This window comes from Pseudorca crassidens, chromosome 1 (genome assembly GCF_039906515.1).
Source record: "Pseudorca crassidens isolate mPseCra1 chromosome 1, mPseCra1.hap1, whole genome shotgun sequence".
Classification (NCBI taxonomy): Eukaryota; Metazoa; Chordata; class Mammalia; order Artiodactyla; family Delphinidae; genus Pseudorca; species Pseudorca crassidens.
In genome coordinates, this window is record NC_090296.1 from 146,076,578 (window position 1) to 146,104,411 (window position 27,834).

The window sequence follows — 27,834 nt, forward strand, 5'->3', positions numbered from 1 at the left end:
GAAGAGCCCGCCCCGGCGCGCTCGCTGCCGCTCCTGCCCCGCCCTCCTCCGACCCTCCTGTCCTCGCCAGCCCTTGGGTGGGGGTCTCGGTCAGGGGCCCCCTCCACAGCCCGCACGGCCGCACTCCTAACCCCACGTGGGCACCGTTTCCTCAGGGCGTTCGGGCCCAAGCCCACCACCTTCAAGCTGGGGACCTGGGCAAAGCCGGCTCCCCTGGCCCTCCCTCACCGCTCCCAAGGGCTTTCGGCCAACGAGCGGTTCCTTCACCTCTGTGCCTCTTTCTAAGGGTAGAAAAGGGGGCGAGGATGCCTCCTGTGTAACACAGGCGTTACAGTGCCCAGCATAGTGCCAGGCACTAGAGGAGCTCCATAAAATGCCAGTTGGCCCTTCCCTCCTGGGGAATCTGACCGGGTTCACCCAGCTCTCTGCCTTCTCACAGCCGGCACTCACCAGGTGCTGTGGAAATCACAGCAGGTGCTCAGGGTAGGAGTGCAGAACGATGGATGGCCGAGCCCTCCCCTCCCCCACCCTCCCCCCACAAATGGGCGCCCAGCTTGGGAGAGACTGGCTTATCAGTTGGCCAGGAGGCAGATCTTTGGGTCAGGGGAGTGAAAAGAGCACTGGACCAAGAGTCTGTATACAAGCTGTGTGACCTCACTGACCCTCACCTTCTTCAATTGTAAAATGGCAATAACCACATTGCCCTATTTTTAATAGTTTTACATTTTTTAGCCCAATTATTTTGTGGCAGGAAGCAACAGTCCTATAGGACTCCCTCTCAAAGTCAGCACTCTCCTCCTCCAAAGGAGCTGTCCAGACTTGTCTTGGAAATTTTGGGTCAGTGGCAGCACTTAATGAATAGAAGACACTGTGCTCCAAAATAATACATTTATTTTTGCTTAAATGTTTACTAAACACCAATGTTCAGAGCACTATGCCAGGCACAGGAGGGCAGGGACACAAAAGATAGTGTCCTGCTCCCACAGGAGTTTACCATCTCATTAGAGAGACAGAGTACAAAAGGAGTGAATGATGGAGGAGCAGGGTACTGACCAACCCCTGAGCCCTGGACTCTTCTCAGAAACACTGCACAGTGTGGCTGTGACCGAACCTACTCCCCAGTCTGGCTCAAAAACGGTACTTGCTATTATTATTCTTGCCATATCTAGCTCAGCAAGGCCTGCTAGCTCTGTGGATCACCATCTTAAAAGGGGAAGCGTGTATGAGAAGCTGGTTGTCATGCTGAGCTCCCAGAAAGCACGACACACAGGACAAGGACATTCCATTTCCGGCTTTTTTCCCAATCTCCTTCTCATCTCCCACCCTGGCATTTACACCTCTCCGTACTCTTGTCACTGCTTAGCCATGGTGTACAGATATAGCTCTTATCACCTTCCCATAATAATCATTCCCTTTTCAACCCCCTCCCTCTCCTCTGCATCAATCACAGCACCCATCCTATCTTCTCTGGTCCTCGGTCATAGAAATTAGGAGGTGGTACTGAGTGCCGCCTCACTTAAATGCTTGAAGGAATCTTATTTGGTAGGTTTATCTCTCCTCATTTTATAGCTGGAAGCTGGCTCAGAGGTTGAGTCACTTGCCCAGACGTCACACTGGAATCAGACTTTGGGTCTGTTCAGATCACTCTGTCAGGCCCCCAGAGTCATCAGGGACAGATGCTGCTTTCCCTAAACCACACCCACTCCCATTTTACTTTCCCATTTAAATATCAAGTTGGTTTAGATTTCTCAAGGGGGAGAGGGAGCAGGCACTGAGAGTTTCATCTCTCTTCTGCAGGTGACCCTGGGACCTTGGTTCTGCTCTGACAGGTTCATTTATACTTAAGCAAGCCTCCCCTGACATAGCCTGCACTCGCAGCTCCAACCACAGCTGTGAAAATGACCCCAGATGCCCCTAGGATCATTTTATCTGTCAGCTTAGCACAGGAAAAAAGGGGCCTCCGAGGACCCTGGGAAAAGAATCAGGGCAGCAGCTCCACAGCCAACTATCAAACACTGTCCCAGGAATGTGAAGCATCAGGCACTGCAGAGAGGCGGGCTTGCCCAAGACAGCACTTCCAAGTCGGATCCCTCATGGAGTGCTAGGCTGAGTTTAGAATGAGGATCTCAACTGCAGACTGCCTGTTCCCCAAGTCCTCTCTCCCACCAGGGAGAATGACAGTGAATCACATGCACGTGCATGGAGAAGCTCTTCAGAGCTCACTCTTTTTAATAAATTTATTTATTTATTGGCTGCGTTAGGTCTTCATTGCTGTGCACGGGCTTTCTCTAGTTGCGGTGAGCGGGGGCTACTCTTCGTTGCGGTGCGCGGGCTTCTCATTGCCGTGGCTTCTCTTTGTTGCGAAGCACAGGCTCTAGGCACGCAGGCTCAGTAGTTGTAGCTCGCGGGCTTAGTTGCTCTGCGGTATGTGGGATCTTCCTGGACCAGGGCTCGAACCCGTGTCCCCTGCATTGGCAGGCAGATTCTCAACCACTGCACCACCAGGGAAGTCCCCAGAGCTCACTCTTGACCCTCTGAGGTTTCTACAACATTCAAGGACATTCACAGACGATGTAGAGAAGATTCAAAGGACAACCCAAAAGATGATTAAGGGGTGAAAGATACACGGCAAATCTTCTTATAACCAACACCAACAAAACATTTAAACTGCACCATGTTTTTAATTAAAAATTGCTTGAAATAAAGGACATATATATTATTGTCTGCTATATTTCATTAAATTGGAATCAATTACAAATAATGTCTTTTCACAGCTGAATCTTTTTTTGTTATTGTTTTCCAAAAGCACTTACATGCATGCTCCTTTGATCACCAACACTATTTTGATGTAGTAAAGACTAGTATTATGCCCATTTAATAGATGAGTTAACTCAAGTAAAAGCAAGTTAGCTGCAGACAAACTAAACAAACAGAGAAAACCAGAGTGTACACATCAAACAGATGAAAGGTACAGAGGACAAAAGAGAAAACAAAAAGCAGAAATTTAAATTAGACATAAATGAGCCTAGAGAAAAAGGATGACAAACCTATTAGAGCTGCTCAGGATAGGATGGTGTAAAACCACTCTTCTGGCAAACCTCTGAGCACAGATCCCATCTGTATGGGTTGCAGAGAGAAAGAGAAATATCGTGGGGTATCTCAGGTCCTGCTCTTTAGTTTCAAAAGGGGAAGGGGCTGTAGAATCAGGAGAAGAGTGTAATCTTTAAGAGAGGAAGAAAAGAATCACGGATATTTGATGCAACTTCGCAAAGTCAGAGGGAACACATAGGAACTAGCTAGAATATCAGAACATTAAACATTGATAAGGAACTATTTCAGAAACTTAAATTGCCAAAATACAAAAAAAACTTTTAAGGCAATATTCAAAAGAAAAGAGAAGATACATCTAATGAGAAAGTGATGACAATGCCAACAGTGGCTAAGCTAAGCAGCTGCTGCTCAGCTAAATGGCATAGACGCTCAGGGAAGTTATGAAAACCTAACGAAGTGAGAAGCCCCAGGCCCAGCATTCATAAGATTATTTGGGTTTAACAAGCAGGTACTTCAGGGAGGCATTTCAATAACTGAAAGAAATAATCTTTAAACTCCGAAGAGGTTTAAATGCTTGGAAATCTGCCTGAGAATCTCCCTATTTCTAGGAGATTTACTAATCTGAGCAAATCGATGAAAGAACAACCTAGGGCTTCTAAAGAAGAATACCCAAGGGCCTTGCAATTGTGGGGTTTATTCCAAATAAAAGAGTCTCATTAGATTTTACAAAGGTAGAAGAACTGGGTATGACACCCAGCATTGTGAGGTGATAAAAGCAAGACTTCTGGCTCTGCCATCCATGGACCAGAAGATCCTGGGCAAATCTCTTAACTTCTAGTTTCTCTCTTTTGTAAAATGGAGTTATTCTGAGGACTAAAGGAGAAAAAATTAAAATCTGTTATAAATTCAAAAGCATTTAGCAGAGCACTGGAAACTTCTAAGTACTCAGTATTATTAGCTGGATCCTAGGAAAAGCAAAGCCTGCTTTAAATCTGAAGCCCATTACAGGGAAAAAAGATTCCCTGGATAGCAGCTAAGACCATGGTGTTGACACAACAGTCAACAAAATGCCTTGGCAAAATGCCTATTACATTGTGACTCATTTGATAAACTAAAATGCTGGCGTATCCACCTCAACTATTGACCAATTCCAAGAAACGTGTTCTATACAGCATTCTCTTTTCTTGCTTAAATAAGTTGTCAGGCTGACAACTCTGATCAAAGCTTCATGCTAGCTGATTTACTTCCTTGCCTGATCTAAGTCCTGAGTACAAATTATTTTAACTAGACTCCTTGAATTAAAGCTGGGATCCAGCTTAGCAATCCAAATAAACCGGCCAATTAAAGTAAGGGTTCTACAGAAATGATTCTTGATGGAGAGTAGGTGGCATTCCAGAAACTCCTAAGATTAGTAGAACAAGGATCTATAATTTGAAAGTCATATTGAATATAACTGTATATGAGAGATGAGTAACTAATGTTTTTATAATGCAAACTTAAGAAAAAGCAAGATAAAATATTCTTGGCTGCTAAGGATAAGAGGTTGGATATAACAGACCTGAGAGGAGGTTTACCAGAATGGAGAAGAGGTATGAAATTTTGTTTCTTATAAAAGACCATGAGTTTTTAAAGATTAAGGAACACTGTTCTACAGGAAAACTAACTGAAGGTTCCTGGCTGTTTAGATGGGTAGCTGATCTTTTGTGAGGTGGCTTTCTGCAGAAGTAGCCAAACTACACCTATACTAAAGGAACATTCTCTGAAATAGCTCTATGAAAATCATTAGGCTAATTAATATAGAGATTATTGCATAACATTACACAGTGTCCTTGCAGTGAGGTCCCAGAAGAGAAATTTCTTGATCTTCAGGTATCATTACAAGTTTTAAAAAATTTCCATTTTATATCCATTCCATGAAGCATAGACATTAGCCCCTAGGAGTTGAGAGCTGATGCTGTGGATCTCCTCCAGCAGAAAACAGAATCTTTTGATGTGTCTTGCAGGTACTAATCTAACCTTTGATTTTAAGCTTTTCTCCTCCCATGCTTATTTCAACACCAGATTCTTCAGTTGTTTTATGTTTTATCACATAGTACTGGATGTATCTTTGTGAGCCACTCCAAATCTTTTTTGGAACAAAGCAGCGTATAAATAAATCTAAAATGTATAAAAGCACTGTGATAGGGACTAAGGGATATACAAGGATGAATCAGAGGCTGGCCCTGTCTTAATGCCTTCAAGGAGCTAATTGCGGAGCAGGACACAAATAAGACAAACCGCTCTGAGGGCGATGAACAAAGTACTGAGTAGGCAGCACCGAGAAGGAGGCACTATATACTTGAGATCTCGTTTGAGAATTAAAAAAAACCCTCTTTGAGCTCCCTGTGAATCTCTAACGTTGCACTTATGATCCTACGTGGAAAGATTTGTATACACGTTGCCCCTATTAAGGCACTGAGTTCCTGGCAGAGGAGGGACCCTGTCTTACTCATCTTTGTATCCCCAGGGCCTGACCCAAAATCTGGCAGAGCAGATGCTCAATAAATGTCTCCTGAATGAGAAAGCTTTTAGCGAGTAGAGAAGTGAGCAGGCACTCCAGGCAGGGAGACCTAGCGTAAGCAAAGACTGGATGTCTGTATAGTGAGACCAATATCAAGGGTATGAGAACCTGGGGTCTGCTGGGAGCTGAGGTTGGAAAATTCCTGAGGGCCTAGAATGCTACATAACTTGGAAGGCAATGTCCTCACTATGTTTTGATAACCCCTGCATATTCTAGTTCCTAACACCTCTTGGTTACACAGAATTCTTTCTACATCCAGACTCACCATAATTACCTGTGAAGAGTCATATTTGTTTATTTCTGAAACTTCTCTGGTATTACTTACGGTTATAGTAAGGGAGAATAGTGACAAAGATATACCTGGACAGAAAACAGCTTGAGTAGGCCATCCCGACTAAGGAGCATCTTGAGGAAGGAGGACGATCCAGTTAGTCAGCTAGAATTTCTGAAGCACCACAGAGTGATAAATGTCATAACAAAGGTACCCTCAGAACCTGGGGTAGCTCCCACACCTGAGGAGTTATTAGGACTTGGTAACACTCTTATGCAAATGACTAAGAAATGCACTCAGGGATAACAGCCTTTATTCCAAGCCTAGGCTCTTTGAGAAGCCTGTCACTCCCTAAGAAAAGTGACAAATGCCAATATTTTTCCCACTGAGAAAGAGAACACGAGAAGAGACCAAGGACACACACACAAAAGAAGAAAACAGGGTTAACATCAAAAATTCTAGAAAGGCAACATGCTGTTTTAGATGGAACCATAGGGAGATAAAGTTTTTAGATTTAAATGTGGCCAAGACCAAGATAAGGTACTTACTAAATAACAGGCAAATAAAAATCACGTTAATGATTCATACGCTCTGCTCCAGAATAACAGCACAACAATAATGCTACCCTTAGTTACTGCCTCTGGTTCCAATGCACGATTATACTGAACATTTAGTATATGCAGCTAGATGCTACTGGGAAAACAGAGTACGGTGTCTATAAAATGGGGCTCCTGCACTGGAGGAACTTACAGTCTGATGAGGAAACTTGACTCCAGATCCACAAACTTAACACAAATAGCATAAGTCTGCAAATGCTGAGTGACAGAGAAAGAACAATTACTTTGTGAAGAAAGTGAGACTCAGACAAGCATAAATGAGAGTGTAAGATAATATAAGGGAAAACATAGTGGTATAGCAAAGACTGCTTCATGTTAGCTGAATTCAAAGTTTGAACTTCAAATGTAGGTAATATGTAGGATAAATACAAAATTTATGGTCCAAAAAGAGATACTTTTTAAAGGTGAAAGGAGTAGTAAAATGAACTAACAGGTGGAAATGATCTAAAATAGGTACAGACTGCCATGTTACAGGAAAACTGGGACATAAAGACACACAAGCAACAGGGAGCCCCTGAGTATGTTTCTGGATTCGGGGGATGGCAATGAGAATGGAATGACAGGGGTAGATGTTGGCTTTTAAGTGACTAAATATGGTAAGAAAATGAAAAAAATCTAGGTGAATACTCCTTCAAAGGAAAGTGGAAATTTGGAAGGGAAGCTTGCAGGAACTGCTAAGAGCTTAAGTTTAAAGACAGGACAATCAACTGGAAGTGTCCAGTGGGAACAGAGAGAATATAACTGAGGACAGGCACTTGGAGATAAGCTGTAGAGACTAATGAGAGTGGATGACTAACAGCCAACAGAGAATCCCATTATTATGTTCTCATTTGAAGTTTTATCAATTCTCATCCTCTTCCATTCCCTTCACTCACAATTAAACCCTCCTAACTCCCCACTTGCCCTGTGAAATCTCAAAGAGCTTATAATTCCATTAAAACACCAAATTAAACATCTCTGGCATTTCTTACATTTCCAAAGAGCTCTGAAATACATTATATTTACTGGGACTTCCCTGGCGGGCCAGTGGTTAAGACTCCGCACTTCCACTGCAGGGGCACAGGTTCAATCCCTGGTTGGGAACTAAGATCCCACAAGCCGCTTGGCATGGCCGGAAAAAAAAAAACAACCCACAAAAACCACATTATAGGGCTTCCCTGGTGGCGCAGTGGTTGAGAGTCTGCCTGCTGATGCAGGGGACATGGGTTCGTGCCCCGGTCTGGGAAGATCCCACATGCCGCAGAGCGGCTAGGCCCATGAGCCATGGCCACTGAGCCTGCGTGTCCGGAGCCTGTTGCTCCGCAACGGGAGAGGCCACAACAGTGAGAGGCCCGCGTACCGCAAAAAAAAAACAACAAAAAAACCCCCAAAAAACCCCACAACACATTATATTTACTAATAAAATCTCCCAGTTTTAAGTCTTATGTTTTAGCACTAGACAATATAAAAACTGGGAACACAGTACCTGTCTCCACAAATAATCGTTTTATTTTTGGCTAGTAGAGTGATTGAAATATTTTTAAATGATCTGGTTACTTTTCAGAGAATTTAGCTGTTGCTTCAAACTAGAGCATCCAGCAAAGGAGGAAAAACAGTAATTTTACAAAACTGGGTGTGAAAATATGCAAGTGAGGAAAATATTAACATTTCTCTCCCAACAAGTGTAACAGGAGGAGAAATCTGGACAGCGGAAGATAGAAGCACAAGGATGTTTACCCTCTGGCAAGCTAGGATCACAAAGAACTTTGGGATCCCAACCTTTGCCAAGAGAACACACACTGCTTCTCTCCCAGAGAAGTCTCTGAAAGGCTGGTACAAAACCAGCCAGGGCACCATTTAGGCTGAACAATTAACCCCGTCATCTGCAGGTTACTAGGAGGGAAAAATGGAGGAAGCAGCAATTTTCGGCCACACACGGAGGTGGGAGAGGGGCGGGGCGGGGGGGCGCATTTCAGCACTCTCCTTGGCTCATGAGAAAACATAAGCACGATACAGACTTCAAAGACAGGTTCAAGAAGCATCTGTCAGCAATAATTTGCCAAGTTTCATACTCTGTTAATATCATTAAGAGCCCATATCCAAAGTTTGAAGGCTAAAGCCTGGATAATGAATTTAGCATGGCCCATCTCTACAGGGGAGGGTTTCAAAAGATTAACTGTCCCTATTCTCATTCCATTAGCATTAAAGTACGGGCTGATTTCCACCTCAGTTGAACAAGTAATAGAAACCATTCATTTAGCCCAACATTTTGCTTACTTTGAGATTTCACACTAATACAAAAAGAGAACAGAGAGGATTAAGAGTATTTTGTGCTTTAAACACACTGAGTTACCCCATGCTCCCTATTTCCCTGTCTCAATATTAAAAGAAAAAAACACAGGTGGGCTTTGCCTTTACTACTTTAAACCTTCCCTTCTTAAAGTCTGCATTAGAGAAAAGCAAAGTCAGTCACCTACAAGAACAGGTTCAGGCAAATTAGAGTCTAAAGAAAACAAGTAGCACACTTGCCCTCCAGCACCTTCCTCATGCCTCCCCAGATGCTAATACTCACTACCATCTCGTAGAAAGAGTTGAGAACGTCTGAAGTGTAGAAAAGGTTATGAGTCTACAGCCAAGTGAGATTTTCTGAACCTCTCGGCAACCAGCTGGGTTTATACACATCTGAGACCCCCTAGTGAAGAATCAATTTTATGACTAAGATTTCTTACGAATATCAACGGCTACTTTTGCTTCACAAAAACAAAAACAAAACAAACAAAAACCAGTTGTCAGTATTAGGACAACCTTCTTGGCTGAAGAATTGTTCACATCAAAGCCTGTATCTCCCCAAGGGCGCTAAGAACCAGCACAGGAAAGCAAATATCAAAAGCTTTCCCAACAAACACAAGTCAGGGATAAGGGGTTTCGATATGCAAAGTCTTTTATTTAAAATTTTGAAAAGTTAAGACGACGACCACCTCAGTATATGCCATTCCCATTATAAGGAGGAATGACAGTTTCAAACTCGTGCAGAGCTGCATTTTCATTTACAGAACTCTGTAGGCACTTTAGAAGTGAAGCTTGGCTTCAAAATACAAACACTGGGGGCTTTGGCTCAATCTTTTAATATAAAAAATTCACTGATGTACAAAAATGCGAAAGTATGACAATGACAACTTATGAAATTCTGTGATTAAAAGTCCCCTCGAGTGCACGCTGTGGTGCACATGCACCCGCCCACACGTACTCTGGTGTGGAAACATAAACTAATGCAAACCAGTGCTACCAAGAAGCGCCAACATGTGTTCTCCATTCCACCAACCACAGATTGATATCTACTCCAAACATTCAGGAACAAAAAGTACAGCATCTTCCAGGAACAGCAAGGCAGACTTCTTACTCACGATGGACCAGCACAAATAAACCCAGCAAAAACAGTACTGCATACTAGAAAACAAACACAGAATCACAAGTCAGAGAAGCTTTTAAAAGTTCACAAATCCTCAGAGTTAATTAACAAACTGGTCTTTGTGACTATGATAAATCACTAAACTATCCAACTGGTCTTCCATCTTTTAACTGTAATCCATTTAACGGTTTCCAAAATTAATGAAACATATAGTACAGGATCTTACCTTAAATTTAGGATAGTCATTCATGAGGATCGTCACAATCCCAATGTAAGGAACGAATCTAAACAAACAAACAAAAAACTGATCATCACAGAACTTTCTAAGTAGCTGTTATCATTTACTGAACATTCTCAATATCTTCCATAGAATACTAATTTTCAGCTCACAAAATCCATTTGTATATACTGTCCTATTAGACACTTTCAACAGCCCATGTGATAGGGAAGTTAGGGGTATAGCCATTTTATAGATGAGGAAACAGTTGCTCATGTGCAAGGTACATGGTGGAACCAGTACCAGATCTGAGGTCTCTGACCTCTAGTTGGTGACTCTAATGCCACCTGCTGATTCAGTGTTAGGGGTTGGGTTTGTTGTTATAACCTGTGGAGAGTTGTCAATCTAGTTGGGGAGACAAGGCAAACACAGCCAGAACATTACAAGGTACTTCATGTTAAGTGTCCAAAAAGTGAGTGTACAGCTCTATTATAGTACTTAAGATTTCACCACCCTCTCATTTTTTAACCACGTGTAATCTGGCTTTGGCTCTCTTAATCCTGAAACTTCTTCTAGAACAGTTTAAATCATTGTATGCAGAAGACCAGTCTCAGCTCCTACCTTCCTTTTCATCTCTGCAGCACTTGACTTTGATGACCAGAAACCTGCCCTTGAAATCTTTCTCCTTGGTTTCTGTAACATACCAGTCTCTTTCTCTACCTACCTCTTGGCTGCTACACCTTTGCTTTTTCACTAGCTCTTGCTTTCCTCTTGTCCCTAAAGTTTGTCCCCTCAAACTAGGTAAAACCACTTGTTAAATAATCTCATATCACCTCATATATTTCCTTTGAAGTCTTCATCATGAGTTTAATTACAGAATTAGTTGCCTAACTAGCTGGATAGTGTCTGTCTCCCCTAGTAGACTCTAAGCTCTATAAAGGCAGAAACAGTGCCAATCTCTTCTCCACTGTATCTTCAAGGCCAAACTTGACACTTGGCACATAGCAGGCATCCAGTAAATACTGCCTGATTGAATGCTGGAATATCCAGGCCTCTTCTTTTCTCTTTCCCTTGGGGATCTCACTTCCTCCCAGGACTTCAATTCTCCCCGCAAAACAAAAGACTCTTCAACATCATAAGAATTCAGGGTAGAGAGAGATGTGGGAGGAAATAGCAGTTAGAAATATACAACTTTCTTCTTTCTCTTCCTCTTCTACTGTTGGATTCCAGAGTGGACTGATACCATCCTCGAGCCTGTCCTAGAGAAGGGAGGTTGACCTTTGCATACTTTAAAATATCCCAGATACTTTTATTCAGGGCACCCACGACCTTAGCACACACCGAAGGTACACAAACAGAAATTACCTCCTATATAACACCTCTAACCATCAGAGGATTTGGCAATCTTGAAAAACAGAAGCTTTGTCTTTGGTGCATTTTACTTCCTTTTAAGAGCTCTCTTACTTCCCGTCTCCTGTCCTCACCCCATCCTGCCCCTCTCCCTCTGGCAGCACTACCCAGACTCATCTCTCTCTCCCCATCCCCAAACTCCCATTCGCATAAGTTGATGTTTCTTAAAACCTACACCTCCATTGTGAGAATCACTTGGACAGCTCATTAAAAATGCAGATTGCGGGGCTTCCCTGGTGGCGCAGTGGTTGAGAGTCCGCCTGCCGATGCAGAGGACATGGGTTCGTGCCCCAGTCCGGGAAGATCCCACATGCCACGGAGCGGCTAGGCCTGTGAGCCATGGCCACTGAGCCTGCATGTCCGGAGCCTGTGCTCCGCAACGGGAGAGGCCACAACAGTGAGAGGCCCATGTACCGCAAAAAAAAAAAAAAAAAATGCAGATTACGGACTTGCCCGGTGGCATAGTGGTTAAGAATCCGCCTGCCAATGCAGGGTACACGGGCTTGAGCCCTGGTCCAGGAAGATCCCACATGCCGCAGAGCAACTAAGCCTGTGCACTACAACTACTGAACCTGCGCTCTAGTGCCCGCGAGACACAACTACTGAAGCCCACACTCCTAGAGCCCGTGCTCCTCAACAAGAGAAGCCACCACAAAGAGAAGCCCGTGCACTGCAACGAAGAGTAGCCCCCACTTGCTGCAACTAGAGAAAGCCTGCATGCAGCAACGAAGACCTAACGCAGCCAAAAATAAATAAATATATTTTTTTAAAAGTGCAGATTGCTCTATCTTCCCAGATTTATTGAGTCAGAGCACCTCTGGAAGGTCGGGCCCAAATGACGCTTCTGCACATTAAAGTACAAGAAGCACAGTTCTAGCAAGCAAGATATATGGAACAGGCATGTGGTGACAAATCATATTCCCTTTTAGGGTCCATGCTTTATTTTCAACCTGTGGGACCTCTAAGAGCTGAAAAGTAACAGTCACTACAGAATGGCCTAGCTAAGCTCTAGGAGGGTAGATAAAGGTTTTCTATATTTTTAATACACATATTTTTTCTTTTTAATGCAACAACTCTATTTCTTTTGTCTCACTTATAACATCTTCATAAAAGCAACAGTTTCCAGTCCTTCAGAAGGAAAATCGTCTAAATTTAAGAACATAAAGGCAAATGCCTTACAGTAAAATGCAGATTAAAAGCTATAAAAGCATCTGTGACTTCTATTAAAACAACATCAGGGGCTTCCCTGGTGGCACAGTGGTTAAGAATCCGCCTGCCAATGCAGGGGGACACGGGTTTGAGCCCTGGTCTGGGAAGATCCCACATGCCATGGAGCAACTAAGCCCGTTCACCACAACTACTGAGCCTGTGCTCTAGAGCCCACAAGCCACAACTACTGAGCCTGTGTGCCACAACTACTGAAGCCTGCGCACCTGGAGCCCGCGCTCCGCAACAAGACAAGCCACTGCAGTGAGAAGACTGCGCACCGCAACGAAGAGTAGCCCCCGCTCACCGCAACTAGAGAAGGCCCATGCATAGCAATGAAGACCCAACACAGCCAAAAATAAGAAAATAAAAATCTAAAAAAAAAATTCTGTTTTAAATAAATAAAACAACATCAGACTGCTAATTCTGGCCTGATGATCAATCAGCAGCCATGCTCATGGGTAGAGACTTTCACTGTTACCTCCATACAATGATATCTATGCTCAAAGAAGCACAATGATCACATAGTCTGCTTATGGGTTATCCATGGAAACATATTCCCCCCCTACGGTGGTTTTTCCTTGCCCACCGTAAGTGTGAAATAGAAGCAACTTGATCTTTAGGAGTAATAGAAGCAAAACATAAGGTTGCCAGAATATGACAGGCAGTCCAAAGTCAAACAAAAGATTTAATTACCTATACTACTGTTTTCCTCCATGGACACAGACAGTCAAGAGTCGCTAATCAAGTGCATGATGCTGCTATCATCAGTCATCTTAAATTCAAATCAGTTGCACTTTTTTCCTACTGAGTTCAGATAAACTCTGCTAAAGCAGAGTTGATAATAAGCAGAGGTTTAAAATAAGTAAAACAAATGCCATCCACAAAGCCAACCTCAACACCAGCCTGTGGCAAGTTAACATCTAGAAGGTACAGTAGGGGTAAATACGTGTCCCTGGGAGTTCTTGGAATCAAAGGTGCTGCCAAGAAAGGAGCCTCAGAAGGAAGAACTATCTGCTGATGCTCTGGGTGAAAATAATCTGTCAGATGTCAAAAGGGATCTACATCTGGGAAGTTTGGACCCCAGTAGCTGCCTTAAAAAGGAGCATTGTTTCTATCCCAGAACAGTCTGTTTCAAGCTAAGTAAAAAGTACACTGTAAAAGACTCCTCCAGGATTTCCCCGGTGGTCCAGTGGCTAAGACTCCATGCTCCCAATGCAGAGGGCCTGGGTTCAATCCCTGGTCAGGGAACTGGATGCCACATGCATGCCGCAACTAAGAATTCGAATGCCACAACTGAAGATCCCACACGTGGCAACAAAGGTCCTGTGCGCCACAACTAAGACCAGATGCAGACCAAAAAAAAATTAAATAAATAAATAAAAGCCTCCTCCATAAAACTGATTTCAGTCAACAGAGAGCTCATTACTCTGCTCCTTCCTTTATTTTTATTCTTCTTTTCACTATCAATATTTCTCTATTCCCTGATCTTCTGCCAGGTTTTCGTCCTCTTTTCCTGTTGCTTTCTACTCGTCTTTGACTAACAGGTTCTCTTGTGTTTTTCAACTACCTGAATTTAGAAAGAATCACCCCTATTCTTACTTGGTTCAGTATTAGTTTCACTTTCTAAAAGTGTTTTATTACATGCTATAACATGAATGAACCTTGAAAACATTACGCTAGGTGAAAGAAGCCGGACATATTGTAAGACCACATATTGTAAGATTCTGTTTATATAAAATGTCCAGAACAGGCAATCCATAGAGACAGGAAGTAGATTAGTGGTTGCCAGGGGCTGCAGGGAGAAGGAGATGCGGAGTGACTGCAAATCAGTACCAAGTTCTCTTTTTGGGGTGAGGAAATGTTCTGGAATTAAACAGTGGTGACGGTTTTACAACTTTGTGAATATAATAAAACTCGCTGTACTGTACACTTTAAAAGGGTAAATTTTATATCCTAATATATGTGAATTATATTTCAATAAAAAATTGTTTAAATTTGTTTTTATTTAGGGCTTTAGGCTTCAGTGTAAAATTTTTTAGTGTGCAGCTGTTTGAAAAAAAAAAAATTCCAAGGTTTGGGTACAGTCTGACTCTGAAATATAGTTTAGCATTTTATAAACACAATTTTCACAAAAGGAGATGATGTGCCTCATTATGTGTCAAGGTAAGTGGTGACATAATCAACGGAAAGTGAATTTGTAACAGTTAAGAGTCTGTGCTCCTGCTGTTCATGTCCCAGATGTTTATACTTCATGCAAAGTTATTTAATTAAGAGAGTACCAGACTATAACATTTTTAAAATTAATAGCCAGAAAAAGGCCTATAACTTTCAATGCTGGGATTTTAGAAATAACACTGTACATAGTTTGGGACTTTTAAAAAATTCTTTAGAAAAGACAAGTTACTTGAGTAAAAGAAAGCCTGGTTCCTCCACCCTTCCATAGGATGATGCATTTTTTACCCAAACAGGGGGCAAGAATGAGCAGACAGAGCTGCACTAAACACCTAAGAATCAAGATCCAGATAAAGGGACCCTCTGGGAGGAGTACAAATAAAACTGTACAACAAAATTTGTCCAAAGCCTTAAAATATGCTTATGTTTCACCAGGTCATTCCAAGTATAAGAATTTACTGTGAAGAAATGACTGGGCAGAGGCACTGAGATATATGTAACAGGGATGCTCATCATAACACTGCTCACAATCAAAGGCATCTGACAATAGGAGATTTTGGCTAAATAAAAATATGGTCTTTGCACACAGTAGAGTAGCATACAGATTTGAAAATGATGATATGGAAATAAATCTTTTGATTTATAGATACTAATAACATTGGAGGATAAAAAAGAGGTTATAAGCAGTGTGACCATTCTCTCCCCGTACACAAAATGTGTTTATGTATACACACTTATACATTAAGATCTGCATCTTTACACATATCGGCTAAAAGAACACAAACCAAAAAATTAAATATTTATGGAGGAACTGAAAGGAAAGAAGTGACTCTGCTTTTTGATGACTGTTATTTCCTTATGTTTCTACAAGAATCTGTACATTTGCAATTAAAGGAAAAGCAAAAAGACTCTAAGAGGCTGATATTAGCAGCACCTTGGGAACTGAGGGAAATGGGGACTATCACTTCTCAGAAGCACTGATAATCTAATTTGAATTATAAAAGTATGTTTAGCTCCATCATAGGAAATCAAGTTCCCTTGAACTGGAGGTGTGCACAAAAAACCAGGTCTGCTGAAGACAAAACACATTGGTGCTTTTTCTGATCCGATCTCTCTGGCCCCAAACTGAACATCTCTTCTGCTGTAACCAAGGCAGCTTTTACTTAATAACTTGAATTTATTTCTTTATGGGAACACAGCTCCTCAGCTCCACTGTTCACTAGTGGTATCACTGAATCCACAGTGTCTGTTCTAGGTTAGAAGGAGCAGGTGTTCTGACAGTGGATAAGAGTGCCATGTAGCATCTAAAGAGTGAGAACAAGCAGCTACCCATCTCAGAAGTGTTATACCAGTAATTTTGCTATGACGGTAAAAAGGCTGGGCTCTGGAGTCAGCCAGCCACTTACTATCATCAGTGTGACTTAGATAAACAACCTAACATGTCTGTGTTTCCTCATCTGTAGAATGGAAATATTAGGGTTGTTCTCAGGTTAAAATGAGGTAATACTTGTAAAGAAAGCACTTAGAATGAGTCTCTGGCACAGAGTAAGCCCTAATAAATGTGAGTTATTGTTAATAGTATTAATAACATGAAGGTAGTAATAATCCCATACTTCCTCATACCAGTAACTTACAATTCCTGTCCTTCACTGATCTGTTCTCCTGATAAAATCTGAAATAAACAGGCTTAATATAACTTTTAAATTTCATTTGACCTCAATAATTTCAAAACTAGAAATAAAACAATATGGAATAAATCAACATGATGAAATTAATCTAGATGAACACTTTAAGTTGTTGACTCAGTAAACACTTAAGAAATGTAAGTTTCAAGAAGCAGGATTAATACCGCTCTGGATCCCCAGAGCCTAGCACAGTATTAGACGTCAGAGTACATGGAAGGTGCCCAGTAACATTTCTGAAATGAATTAAACAGACAAATGAATTTTTTAAATTGTCACTCTAATTCATCCTCATCACTAATATTCTGTTCTTTTATAGCACCCCATATCCTCCCTTCTGGAGCAGTAAACCTGAAGTTTCAGATGCAATTTAAGAAGCATACTTTTTCAAAGGACACAAGGTGATTTGGCCGAACCAGGACCAAGCCATTATATTCAATTGTGTATGATCAGACACTATGATCGAGAGAGCCAATGTTTCAGTAAATCTCCCCTCTATACTTACCCCCTCGCTCTCCCCACGACATCTTTTTTCTCTAGCCAATGTTGTCCTTGTTTATAGAGGCCTCGGTCATCAACCGCATTATTATCTCCTTTGGTCAAAAACTTGATATGTCCATTTTGCCTTAAAAGAGTAAGGGAAACCCAAGTCACCAAATACCTTCATGCCATTTGAAAGTACAAAATTTGTTCATGTTAACTGAAAATTCCTGTGGAACTGTGGCATTTTATCATCATTCCCAATATCAAAATAATTATTTATTTAGCTAAAAGGATGTTCATAGCTATATTATTTACAATAAGAAAAAACTGGAAGCAAACAAAGTCTAACAGGAGTTGAAATCTATGGAAGCATTAAGGCCGGTGATACAGAAGAAAATTTAATGACATCAGAAGATCATACAAATTTTATTAAGTGAAAAAATATTACAAAATAGCATGTACAGTATAATATCATTTTCATATTAAAATAAACACAAACCACCAAATTTTGGAAATACAAAGCGCAAAGGAACACATTAAACTACTTCATTTGGATATAATCTTCCAAACGAAGACTGTGGGAAACTACAGAATGACCCAGTTTCTTCAACCAATAAATTGCAAGGGACAAAGAAAGTTAGAGAAGGAATTTACAGATTTAAATAAAAGACATTATAAAGCCATATCAACCAACTGCAACTGAGGACCTTCTTTGAATCTGGATTCAAACAAATTGTTAAAAAAAGTTAAGACACAATTGGAAATTTGAACAAAGATTGGAAACTTAATGATACAAAGGAATGATTGTTCATGTTTTTAGGTGTAAGAATGTTAATTACAGTTATACTCTTTAAAAGCTCACTGGTTATGTTTTATAGCTATTTATTGAAATATTTACATATATACCACATGATATCTAGGATTTAATTCAAAATAATACAGGCAGGAGAAGGGGAAGAGGTGGCAATGTAGGCAGAATTGGCTATAGATTAATAATTATTGGAACTAGGTGACTGGTACATGGAAGTTCATTATACTGTTTTGTCTACTTTTGTGCATGTTAGAAATTCTCCATATGAAAAAAAAAAGTAAAAAAGAAAAATATTAAACAAGGTCTAAAATGATAGACCAAGGTGTAAACAGCAGCTATCTACGGCTTTTTTTTAGCTGGCTTTTAGCTTCTCATTTTTTTTCTCCAACAAACATGCACTACTTTTACAAGCCAGGGTCTATAGAAACATCATCCTACTCGATCAGATAATTATTAATTTAATTCTACTAAAGAACCATGAGGCTTCTAGTAATCTTAAAATTTAACTGAAAGCAAAGTGCATTTTACAGTTGATAAAGACTATCTTAAAAAATTAACTCAAGGGCTTCCCTGGTGGCGCAGTGGTTGAGAGTCCGCCTGCCGATGCAGGGGACACGGGTTCGTGCCCTGGTCCGGGAAGATCCCACATGCCATGGAGCAGCTGGGCCCGTGAGCCATGGCCGCTGAGCCTGCGCGTCCGGAGCCTATGCTCCGCAATGTGAGATGCCACAACAGTGAGAGGCCCGTGTACCACCAAAAAAAAAAAAAAAAAATTAACTCAAGTGAGTTTGGGTTAACAGCTACACTAGAAAGAAGAAAAATAGCTTTAACTCCTACTGACTAATATCCACCTAGATTCTAAGCCAGAAAATGGCTCACTAGACACTAAATCATCTGCAGATAAAACTAAATTGGGAGGTGCTGCAACAACAAAAACAGTTAAGTGCAAACAGTCTCATTAAAAATGAGATTCCAATTAGAAAAAATGCTAATATATACAGAGAAAAATAATCTGTAGCTGACAACTCAGTAAGTGAAAGAATGTCTGAAAAATCCTGGAGGGTAAAAGAGGACAGGTGCCAAGGGGGGGCTAGCTGCAGAGTGAAAGTCAGCAGCAGCAGGAAGAAGAGTCCATTCAACCAGGAAATAACACCAAGAAAAGAGGCAGAAAAGTAAAGTATGAGGAAAGAAAAGCTGGGAAATGGGAAACTCCCCAGGAAAGGAAAGGGATGCTACGAGAGATCTGAGCTATTCCCAAAGACTAATTTGTCAACAAAACAAACAAACAAACACAATTTCCCACCCTCTGGGATGTAATCAGGACCCACTATAGCTGTTTGAAAAAGCACAGGTTTCCTTCATCTACTTAATAGTGCAAGAGGGCTTCCCTGGTAGCGCAGTAGTTGAGAATCTGCCTGCCAATGCAGGGAACACGGGTTCCAGCCCTAGTCTGGGAAGATCCCACATGTCGCGGAGCAACTAGGCCCAAGAGCCACAACTACTGAGCCTGCGCGTCTGGAGCCTGTGCTCCTCAACAAGAGAAGCCGCGATGGTGAGAGGCCTGTGCACCACAATGAAGAGTGGCCCCCGCTTGCCCCAACTAGAGAAAGCCCTCGCACAGAAATGAAGACCCAACACAGCCAAAAATAATTAATCAATCAATTAATTAATTAATTTAAAAAAAATTTTTAAAAATAGTGCAAGAAATATTCTCTGGTGGCAACCAGCTCCTATTAAGCCTACTATGAAGACCTAGTCTAGCACTTCACAACCCACGAGCACCGAATCCTGATTGACAACACATTTATATGGGACTTTTCCCTCGCTAGCATAGGGACCAAATATTTAGTATTATCTATCTCCAAGGAGCTCAAAGCACTTAAAATTCAACCATTACAATACTGTGATGTTAGGAGGGAGGAAATAACTTAGATAAGATAAAGTAAGACCCCAAGAGCCGAATGGGTGCAAAATAATGTATCTATCTGCACAGAAAAAGCAAAGCAAAGGACTAAGTCACCCCAATGGAGAATTCTCCTTCTAAATACTTGATCACATGCCAGTATTCAATATCATCAAATTATAATACTACCTATAGGCTGAACTTACTAAATACATATTAGAGTAGGCTATACAATAAGATAAAGTAAGAGTTTATATGTGGGAAAAATGTAAGTATTACGAATTGCTGACTAACAGGCTAATACGAGGAGCTATCCATGAAAATTAAGTCAACTGATAAACATTTAATAGCTATCTCACCTTTTAAATTAAAAAACAAACTTCACTATCTCTGCTTTCCTAACTCGTCCATTTTGGAAGAAAATGGAAAGCAAAAAATAGGCAAGGGGAGAGAAGGATTCAAAGAAGATGTTTTTTGCTGTTTGCCACAGTACATATAACCTTTCTGCATGCATATCTCATAGCCCTCCTTTTTTTACTTAATTAAAAATACAGTATTAACTATAATCAGTGCAGGAGGTGGTTAAGTCTTTTTTTTTTTTTTAAAATAACAATGCCAGGGGGTAGGGATAAATTGGGAATTTGGGATTAACAGATACACACTACTACGTATAAAATAGATAAACAACAAGGACCTACAGTATAGCACAGGGAACTATATTTAATATCTTGTAACACGTTTAGTTTAAAAAAACAAATAAAATAATTTTTAAAAAGATAAAATGATTAAGGGATAACACAATCTCCAAACAAAAACAAAAACTCCAATGCCAACCACTTTCTCACAATTTCCTATTGTCCCCAAATATCGGAAATTACTTAATGTTTCTGTTAAGGGAATTTTTCCTGAGCTCAGTAGTGCACTAGAGAGAAGCCCTTGATAACGTGCACTTTTCCATTGCCTAGTCAGATAGCTCAGGACACAAAATTAGTCTCACGTGGATAACAGGCAGGACTAGATGAACTACACTGGGCACAAAGAACAGATTCAAATTCATGGACCTAGTACCATCGTATTAAGTAGTACTTGGCAAGGTCATCTTTTAGTTCAGGAATTCTTTGCATATGTGGTAATACCAGGTATATTCTACCATATGCTCATGAGATAATCATGTTACAAAACAGTACTGAGGACACAGCTGACTCCAAGTTTCTGGGAAACAACTGAGGCAAACATCTCATTGTTTAGGTTATGTGCTGCTTGGAGGGCAGATATTCTACAGCTGGAGAAGATGGGAAAAAGTCAAGTATGGATTTTTCCAGATAGTTGCAGAAATAAGTTCTGATGTCATATCAGAGCTTTTCCCAGGTAGCTGAAGTCGTGCCCACAAACCTTGCCTGCCACGGTCACGGTGATGGAGAGCCAGTCAACGCAATGCCGTGCAGCTGACAGGGTCCTGGTGCTCCGGCCTGGTGTCACGCCTGAGCCTCTGAGGTGGGAGAACCAAGTTCAGGACATTGGACCACCGGAGACCTCCCAGCCCCATGTAATATCAATCAGCAAGAGCTCTCCCAGAGACCTTCATCTCAATGCTAAAACCCAGCTCCACCCAACGGCCAGCAAACTCCAGTGCTGGACGCCCCATGCCAAACAACTAGCAGGACAGGAACACAGCCCCACCAATTAGCAGAGAGGCTGCCTAAAATCATACTAAGTTCACAGACACCCCAAAACACACCACTGGATGTGGCCCTGTCCACCAGAAAGACAAGATCCAGCCCCACCCACCAAAACACAGGCACCAGTCCCCTCCACCAGGAAGCCTACACAAGCCACTGAACCAACCTTACCCACTGGAGGCAGACACCAAAAACAACGGGAACTATGAACCTACAGCCTGCGAAAAGGAGACCCCAAACACAGTAAGTTAAACAAAATGAGAAGACAGAGAAATATGCAGCAGACGAAGGAGCAAGGTAAAAACCCACCAGAACAAACAAATGAAGAGGAAATAGGCAGTCTATCTGATAAAAAATTCAGAGAAATGATAGTAAAGATGATCCAAAATCTTGGAAATAGAATGGAGAAAATATAAGAAACATTTAACAAGGATCTAGAAGAACTAAAGAGCAAACAAACAATGATGAACAACACAATAAATGAAATAAAAAAATTCTCTAGAAGGAATCAATAGCAGAATAACTGAGGCAGAAGAACAGACAAGTGACCTGGAAGATAAAATAGTGGAAATAACTACCACAGAGCAGAATAAAGAAAAAAGAATGAAAAGAACTGAGGACAGTCTCAGAGACCTCTGGGACAACATTAGTTGCACCAACATTGGAATTATAGGGGGTCCCAGAAGAAGAAGAGAAAAAAAAGGGTCTGAGAAAATATTTGAAGAGATTATAGTTGAAAACTTCCCTAACATGGGAGAGGAAACAGTAAATCAAGTCCAGGAAGTGCAGAGTCCCATAAATAAAACTCTTAGAGGAAAACATAGGCAGAACACGCTATGACATAAATCACAGCAAGATCTTTTTTGACTCACCTCCTAAAGTAAGGGAAATAAAAACAAAAATAAACAAATGGGACCTAATGAAACTTAAAAGCTTTTGCACAGCAAAGGAAACCATAAACAAGACGAAAAGACGACCCTAAGAATGGGAGAAAATATTTGCAAACGAAGCAAATGACAAAGAAGTAATCTCCAAAATATACAAGCAGCTCATGCAGCTCAATACCAAAAAAACAAACAGCCCAATCCAAAAATGGGCAGAAGACCTAAAGAGACATTTCTCCAAAGAAGATATACAGACTGCCGACAAACACATGAAAGGATGTTCAACATCACTAATCATTAGAGAAATGCAAATCAAAACTACAATGAGGTATCACCTCACACCGGGTCAGAATGGCCATCATCAAAAAATCTACAAACAATAAATGCTGGAGAGGGTGTGGAGAAAAGGGAACCCTCTTGCACTGTTGGTGGGAATGTATATTGATGCAGCCACTATGGAGAATAGTATGGAGGTTCCTTAAAAAACTAAAAATAGAACTACCATATGACCCAGCAATCCCACTACTGGGCATATACCCTGAGAAAACCGTAATTCAAAAAGAAGCATGGACCACATGTTCATTGCAGCATTATTTACAATAGCCAGGACATGGAAGCAACCTAAGTGTCCATCGACAGATTAATGGATAAAGAAGATGTGGCACATATATACAACAGAATATTACTCATCCATAAAAAGAAACGAAATTGAGTTATTTGTAGTGAGGTAGATGGACCTAGGGTCTGTCATACAGAGTGAAGTAAGTCAGAAAGAAAAATAAATACCGTACGCTAACACATATATATGGAACCAAAAAATAAAAAATAAAATGGTTCTGATGAAGCTGGGGCAAGACAGGAATAAAGATGCAGACATAGAGAATGGACTTGAGGACACGGGGACGGGGAAGGGTAAGCTGGGATGAAGTGAGAGAGTAGCACTGACATATATACACTACCAAATGTAAAACAGATAGCTAGGGGGAAGCAGCTGCATAGCACAGGGAGATCAGCTCAGTGCTTTGTGACCACCTAGAGGGATGGGATAGGGAGGGTGGGAGGGAGGTGCAACAGGGAGGGGATATGGGGATATATGTATACATATAGGTGATTCACTTTGTTATACAGCAAAAACTAACACAACATTGTAAACCAATTATACTCCAATAAAGATGTTAAAAAAAAAAAAAAAGGTAGTTATTGAGCAGATCCCAGTGTTGCACGGGGAGGAAAACGTATGTTTATAAGACAAAAAGAAAATGACCCCCAACTTAACATTTTGTCTCTGGATGCTAGGATTACAGGCAATTTTGTATTTTCCAATTTCACACAGCATCATGTGTTAAGAATAATAATGTAATAAGAATGTTCATAAGATGGAGATTCAATACATGAAAAAAAAGTTTTATGTTATATTTACAAATTTACATAAGAAGCAGATGGAACTTTTAATCTGAGGGCCCAGGGTTCAAGTCCCTGTCCAGGTTCCAAAAAAAAAAAAATTAAATAAATAAGTAAAATTTATTAGAAAAAAAGAGTAGGGCTTCCCTGGTGGCACAGTGGCTGAGAATTTGCCTGCCAATGCAGGGGACACAGGTTTGAGCCCTGGTCTGGGAAGATCCCACATGCCACAGAGCAACTAGGCCCATGAGCCACAACTACTGAGCCTGTGCGTCTGGAGATTGTGCTCCACAACAAGAGAGGCCACGATAGTGAGAGGCCCGTGCACCGCGATGAAGAGTGGCCCCCGCTCGCTGCAACTAGAGAAAGCCTTCACACAGAAATGAAGATCCAACACAGCCAAAAATAAATAAATAAACAAATTTATATTAAAAAAAAGTAGATGGAGAAGGAGGAATGAGACAAGAGAGAGGTTAGCTGAACAATTCCTACCTCTATTTTTTTTTTTTCCTACCTCTATTCTTAAAGCTCAGGATTTCATTTCTTAAAACAAGGTTCGGATGACAGAAACGTGTTAACAGTGCAAAAACCAGCTTGAAAACGTTCAGGACACATTTACTACAAAAACTTAATCCAGGGCTTCCCTGGTGGCGCAGTGGTTGACAGTCTGCCTGCCGACGCAGGGGACACGGGTTCGTGCCCTGGTCCGGGGAGATCCCACATGCCGCGGAGCGGCTGGGCCCGTGAGCCATGGCCGCTGAGTCTGTGCATCTGGAGCCTGTGCTCCACAATGGGAGAGGCCACAACAGTGAGACGCCCGCATACCGCAAAAAAAAAAAAAAACTTAATCCATTTTGGTTGTCATTTGGTCCCATAGTTAAGAACAATGTTAATACTATTAAATCAAATGATTATTACAACCAGGTATTTTAGTCTTTCCCCCACCCCAAAAAAGGAAATTTGAAACTTCAGAAGATTAATAGGATCTGTTATTTAAACAGGCCTGCTAATTGAAGGCATCTCAAATGTTTAAAGTAAATGACCAATAACGTCAGATTACAAACACCATACAGTTTAAAATGTTCACAATTCTGTTAAATTTAAGGAATCTGTAATTGATATATCTGTCAGTGAACCTGTCCTGAAATAAGATAACTGTTTTAAAATAAAAAACTTGGGACTTCCCTGGTGGCACAGTGGTTAAGAATCCACCTGCCAATGCAGGGGACACGGGTTTGAGCCCTGGTCTGGGAAGATCCCACATGCCACGGAGCAACTAAGCCCGTTCACCACAACTACTGAGCCTGCGCTCTAGAGCCCACAAGCCACAACTACTGAGCTCACCTGCCACAACTACTGAAGCCCGTGCGCCTAGAGCTGGTGCTCCACAACAAGAGAAGCCACCGCAACGAGAAGCACGTGCACCACAACGAAGAGTAGCTCCCGCTCGCTGCAACTAGAGAAAGCCCATGCGCAGCAACGAAGACCCAACGCAGCCAAAAATAAATATAAATAAATAAAAACCTATTCTAAAATAAATAAATAAATAACTCAATGTCAAAAGATCACACATAAAAATGGACAACTTCTGCTCTACCCAAAGCAGGGCGTGATTTTTTTCTGATAAATTCAGGGGAAAGTTGGTTTTGATTTGTTCACAACAGGTAGTGCTGAGAACAAACAACACAAATATACTTTGAGAATGTGGAAAACACTACCTGTACTGAATAAACCTTCACAATAAATAAAAGTAAAATTAAAGAAAACTAAGTTATTCCTTCCTAGTCACTAATAGAATGCAATATAAAAATTATAATCTTCCAATATACTGAAGTATGGAAAAAAAAGAGCAGTAAGGTCTTTATTTATTTTATTGATTGATTGATTGATTTTTTTTGCAGTACGCGGGCCTCTCACTGCTGTGGCCTCTCCCACTGCGGAGCACAGGCTCCAGACATGCAGGCTCAGTGGCCATGGCTCACGGGCCCAGCCGCTCCACAGCACGTGGGATCTTCCCGGACCAGGGCACGAACCCACGTCCCCTGCATCGGCAGGCGGACTCTCAACCACTGCACCACCAGGGAAGCCCAAGATCTTTATTTTATCAGTGAAGAAAGAACTCTTCTAAGCTAGAATGTTTACAGGGATTTTTCAAAAAAACAGTTGTCAATTCCCTCTTCTGGAAGTGGAGAATGTAAACCACTTGAGAGGGTGGTAAACATGAGGTAGTATCTATTTAGGGCTTCCTCATACTCAAGAACCTACATCACTCCCACTGTTTTACTTCCCTCTGTATGTCCTCCAGGACACTCCCTTTTCCTTCATTTCTTTCTTTCCTTCCTTCTGAAAGTTTTCCTTAACTAGAAATATTACAGACTTGGAATGGAGGGGGTGAGGAATATGTAGCTGCACAGGGAAGCATAGGCTTAGAGCCCAGAGATCTTTTTTTTTTTTCTGCATACTTTATTATTATTTTTTATTGAGGTATAGTTGATTTACAATATTATATTAGTTTTCAGGTATACAACAGAGGGATCCAAAATTTTTACAGATTATACTCCATTTGAAGTTATCTTAAAATATTGAACCCAGAGATCTTATAGTTCATCTTCCCGAACCTCTTTCTACTACAGACAGGGAAACTGAGACCCAGAGAGGTGACATTTTTTGCTCATCGTTATGTCCCTCCTCCACACCAGGGGATTCTCAAGGTTTTACATATATCCTTTTCAATTCTAAAACGCAAGAGTCTATATTTACAAGAATAACTTAGATTTCAGAAATTTTCTTTGGAATTTGAAAAAGTTGACAAACTTATTCTTATTTAAAATATCTGTGAGATTGCCTTAAAGATTTGTTTTTGAAAGGCTAGGGCTACCTCGTCCATTATATCAGAAGATTCTATTTGGGATCAACCTTTGTGTCATGTTTTTTCTGGAGCTATATACAAACAGGGTTACTGATCTGGTTGGGAAGTGGAAGGGAACCAAGAAAACCCTCCAGAAAAGCCTTCAGGGAAAAATGAATTACTAAATAAGTATTTAGTCTTCCAAATGTTCACCAAACCTTCAGACATTCATAAAAATGGACTGGAAGAAGGACCTAGGAGTTCCCCACCCTTTCTTAATCTTTAGGCTATCAAAATTAAATGCTGCAAACACTAAAACATAAAAATGTTTTAAAATAGAGAAGATATAGTTTGCACATACTTTTCATGAATCTTCAAGACTCGGTGAACTATAGGAATCTCTCTTCCTTCTATCCTAAAAACAACAATTTCTCCCACTCGTATGGGATCTTCAACTCGATTTGTTAGAAAGAGAAGATCTCCTCTATGAAATGCAGGTTCCATGCTGCCACTGGGAGGGAAAGAAGAATATAATAGCAAAAGAAAGCCTGAGATTAAATTTACTTTCAAAGTTAGATATGCAACAAACAATTAGAAGTATCATCTTTGGAATATACTTAATATCTTAACAAATATATCAACATAAAATGTGTATTGTCCTCCAAATATGGTTTCCTCAGACTAGTTATACTACAGGTTTCCTTTAGTTAATAGCCTTCATAACTAGTTCCATTTCAACTATTACTATTCAAAGGAGCTTAAATTTTGAAAAGGGCAATGTTACTAATTCTTTAACCTTTTAAAACTTCAAGTGACAAACAATATATAAAAGAGTGAACTTTATAATCACTGTCCTTATTCTCACTTCATCTGAAAACGCTAAAGATATTCAGATGAGAACTGGATCATCTTTTCCTGACATTTATAAAGATACAGACCAAGATGACCTTATGGTTTCAACCCAACAAGAAGGAAAACAGCTCATCAAGTCAAAGAACAGTCAGCGACAGAGATAATGCTTGCGCTATCAATTTATTTATTTAAAAAAGAGAAACAAGAAACAAAACCAAGGACAAGACCAGAGATTTTTGCCTAAGAATTTCAGAAACAAGCGAAGAATTCAATTCCATGGTAATTACGGATGACAAACTTCTAGAGTGTCTTCTTACCCTCCTGTTCTACCTTATACCAAGTTCTTCAAAGGTCCTAAGATATTTGCACTAATTAATGAAACTTTTCTTTCTATAA

The 27,834-nt window shown here is 40.8% G+C and overlaps 1 protein-coding gene across 6 annotated transcripts in view; it reads right to left on the reverse strand.

The window, feature by feature from the left end:
* Window positions 1–9,401: 9,401 nt before the first annotated feature.
* The window catches only part of SEC11A (SEC11 homolog A, signal peptidase complex subunit), a 51,253-nt gene continuing 32,820 nt past the window's right edge, over window positions 9,402–27,834 (reverse strand). For 2 of the 6 annotated variants that reach the window (XM_067697603.1, XM_067697585.1), the window contains 4 exons: window positions 26,948–27,097; window positions 17,083–17,202; window positions 10,114–10,171; window positions 9,402–9,925 (listed from right to left, as the gene is read on the reverse strand). In XM_067697603.1, coding sequence (XP_067553704.1) covers window positions 9,875–9,925; window positions 10,114–10,171; window positions 17,083–17,202; window positions 26,948–27,097 — 379 coding nt within the window. In that variant the 3' untranslated portion in view covers window positions 9,402–9,874. Of the gene's footprint in view, window positions 9,926–10,113; window positions 10,172–16,518; window positions 16,568–17,082; window positions 17,203–26,947; window positions 27,098–27,834 lie in introns of all 6 variants that reach the window. The other 4 variants (XM_067697631.1, XM_067697620.1, XM_067697595.1 and 1 more) reach the window with 3 other exon arrangements.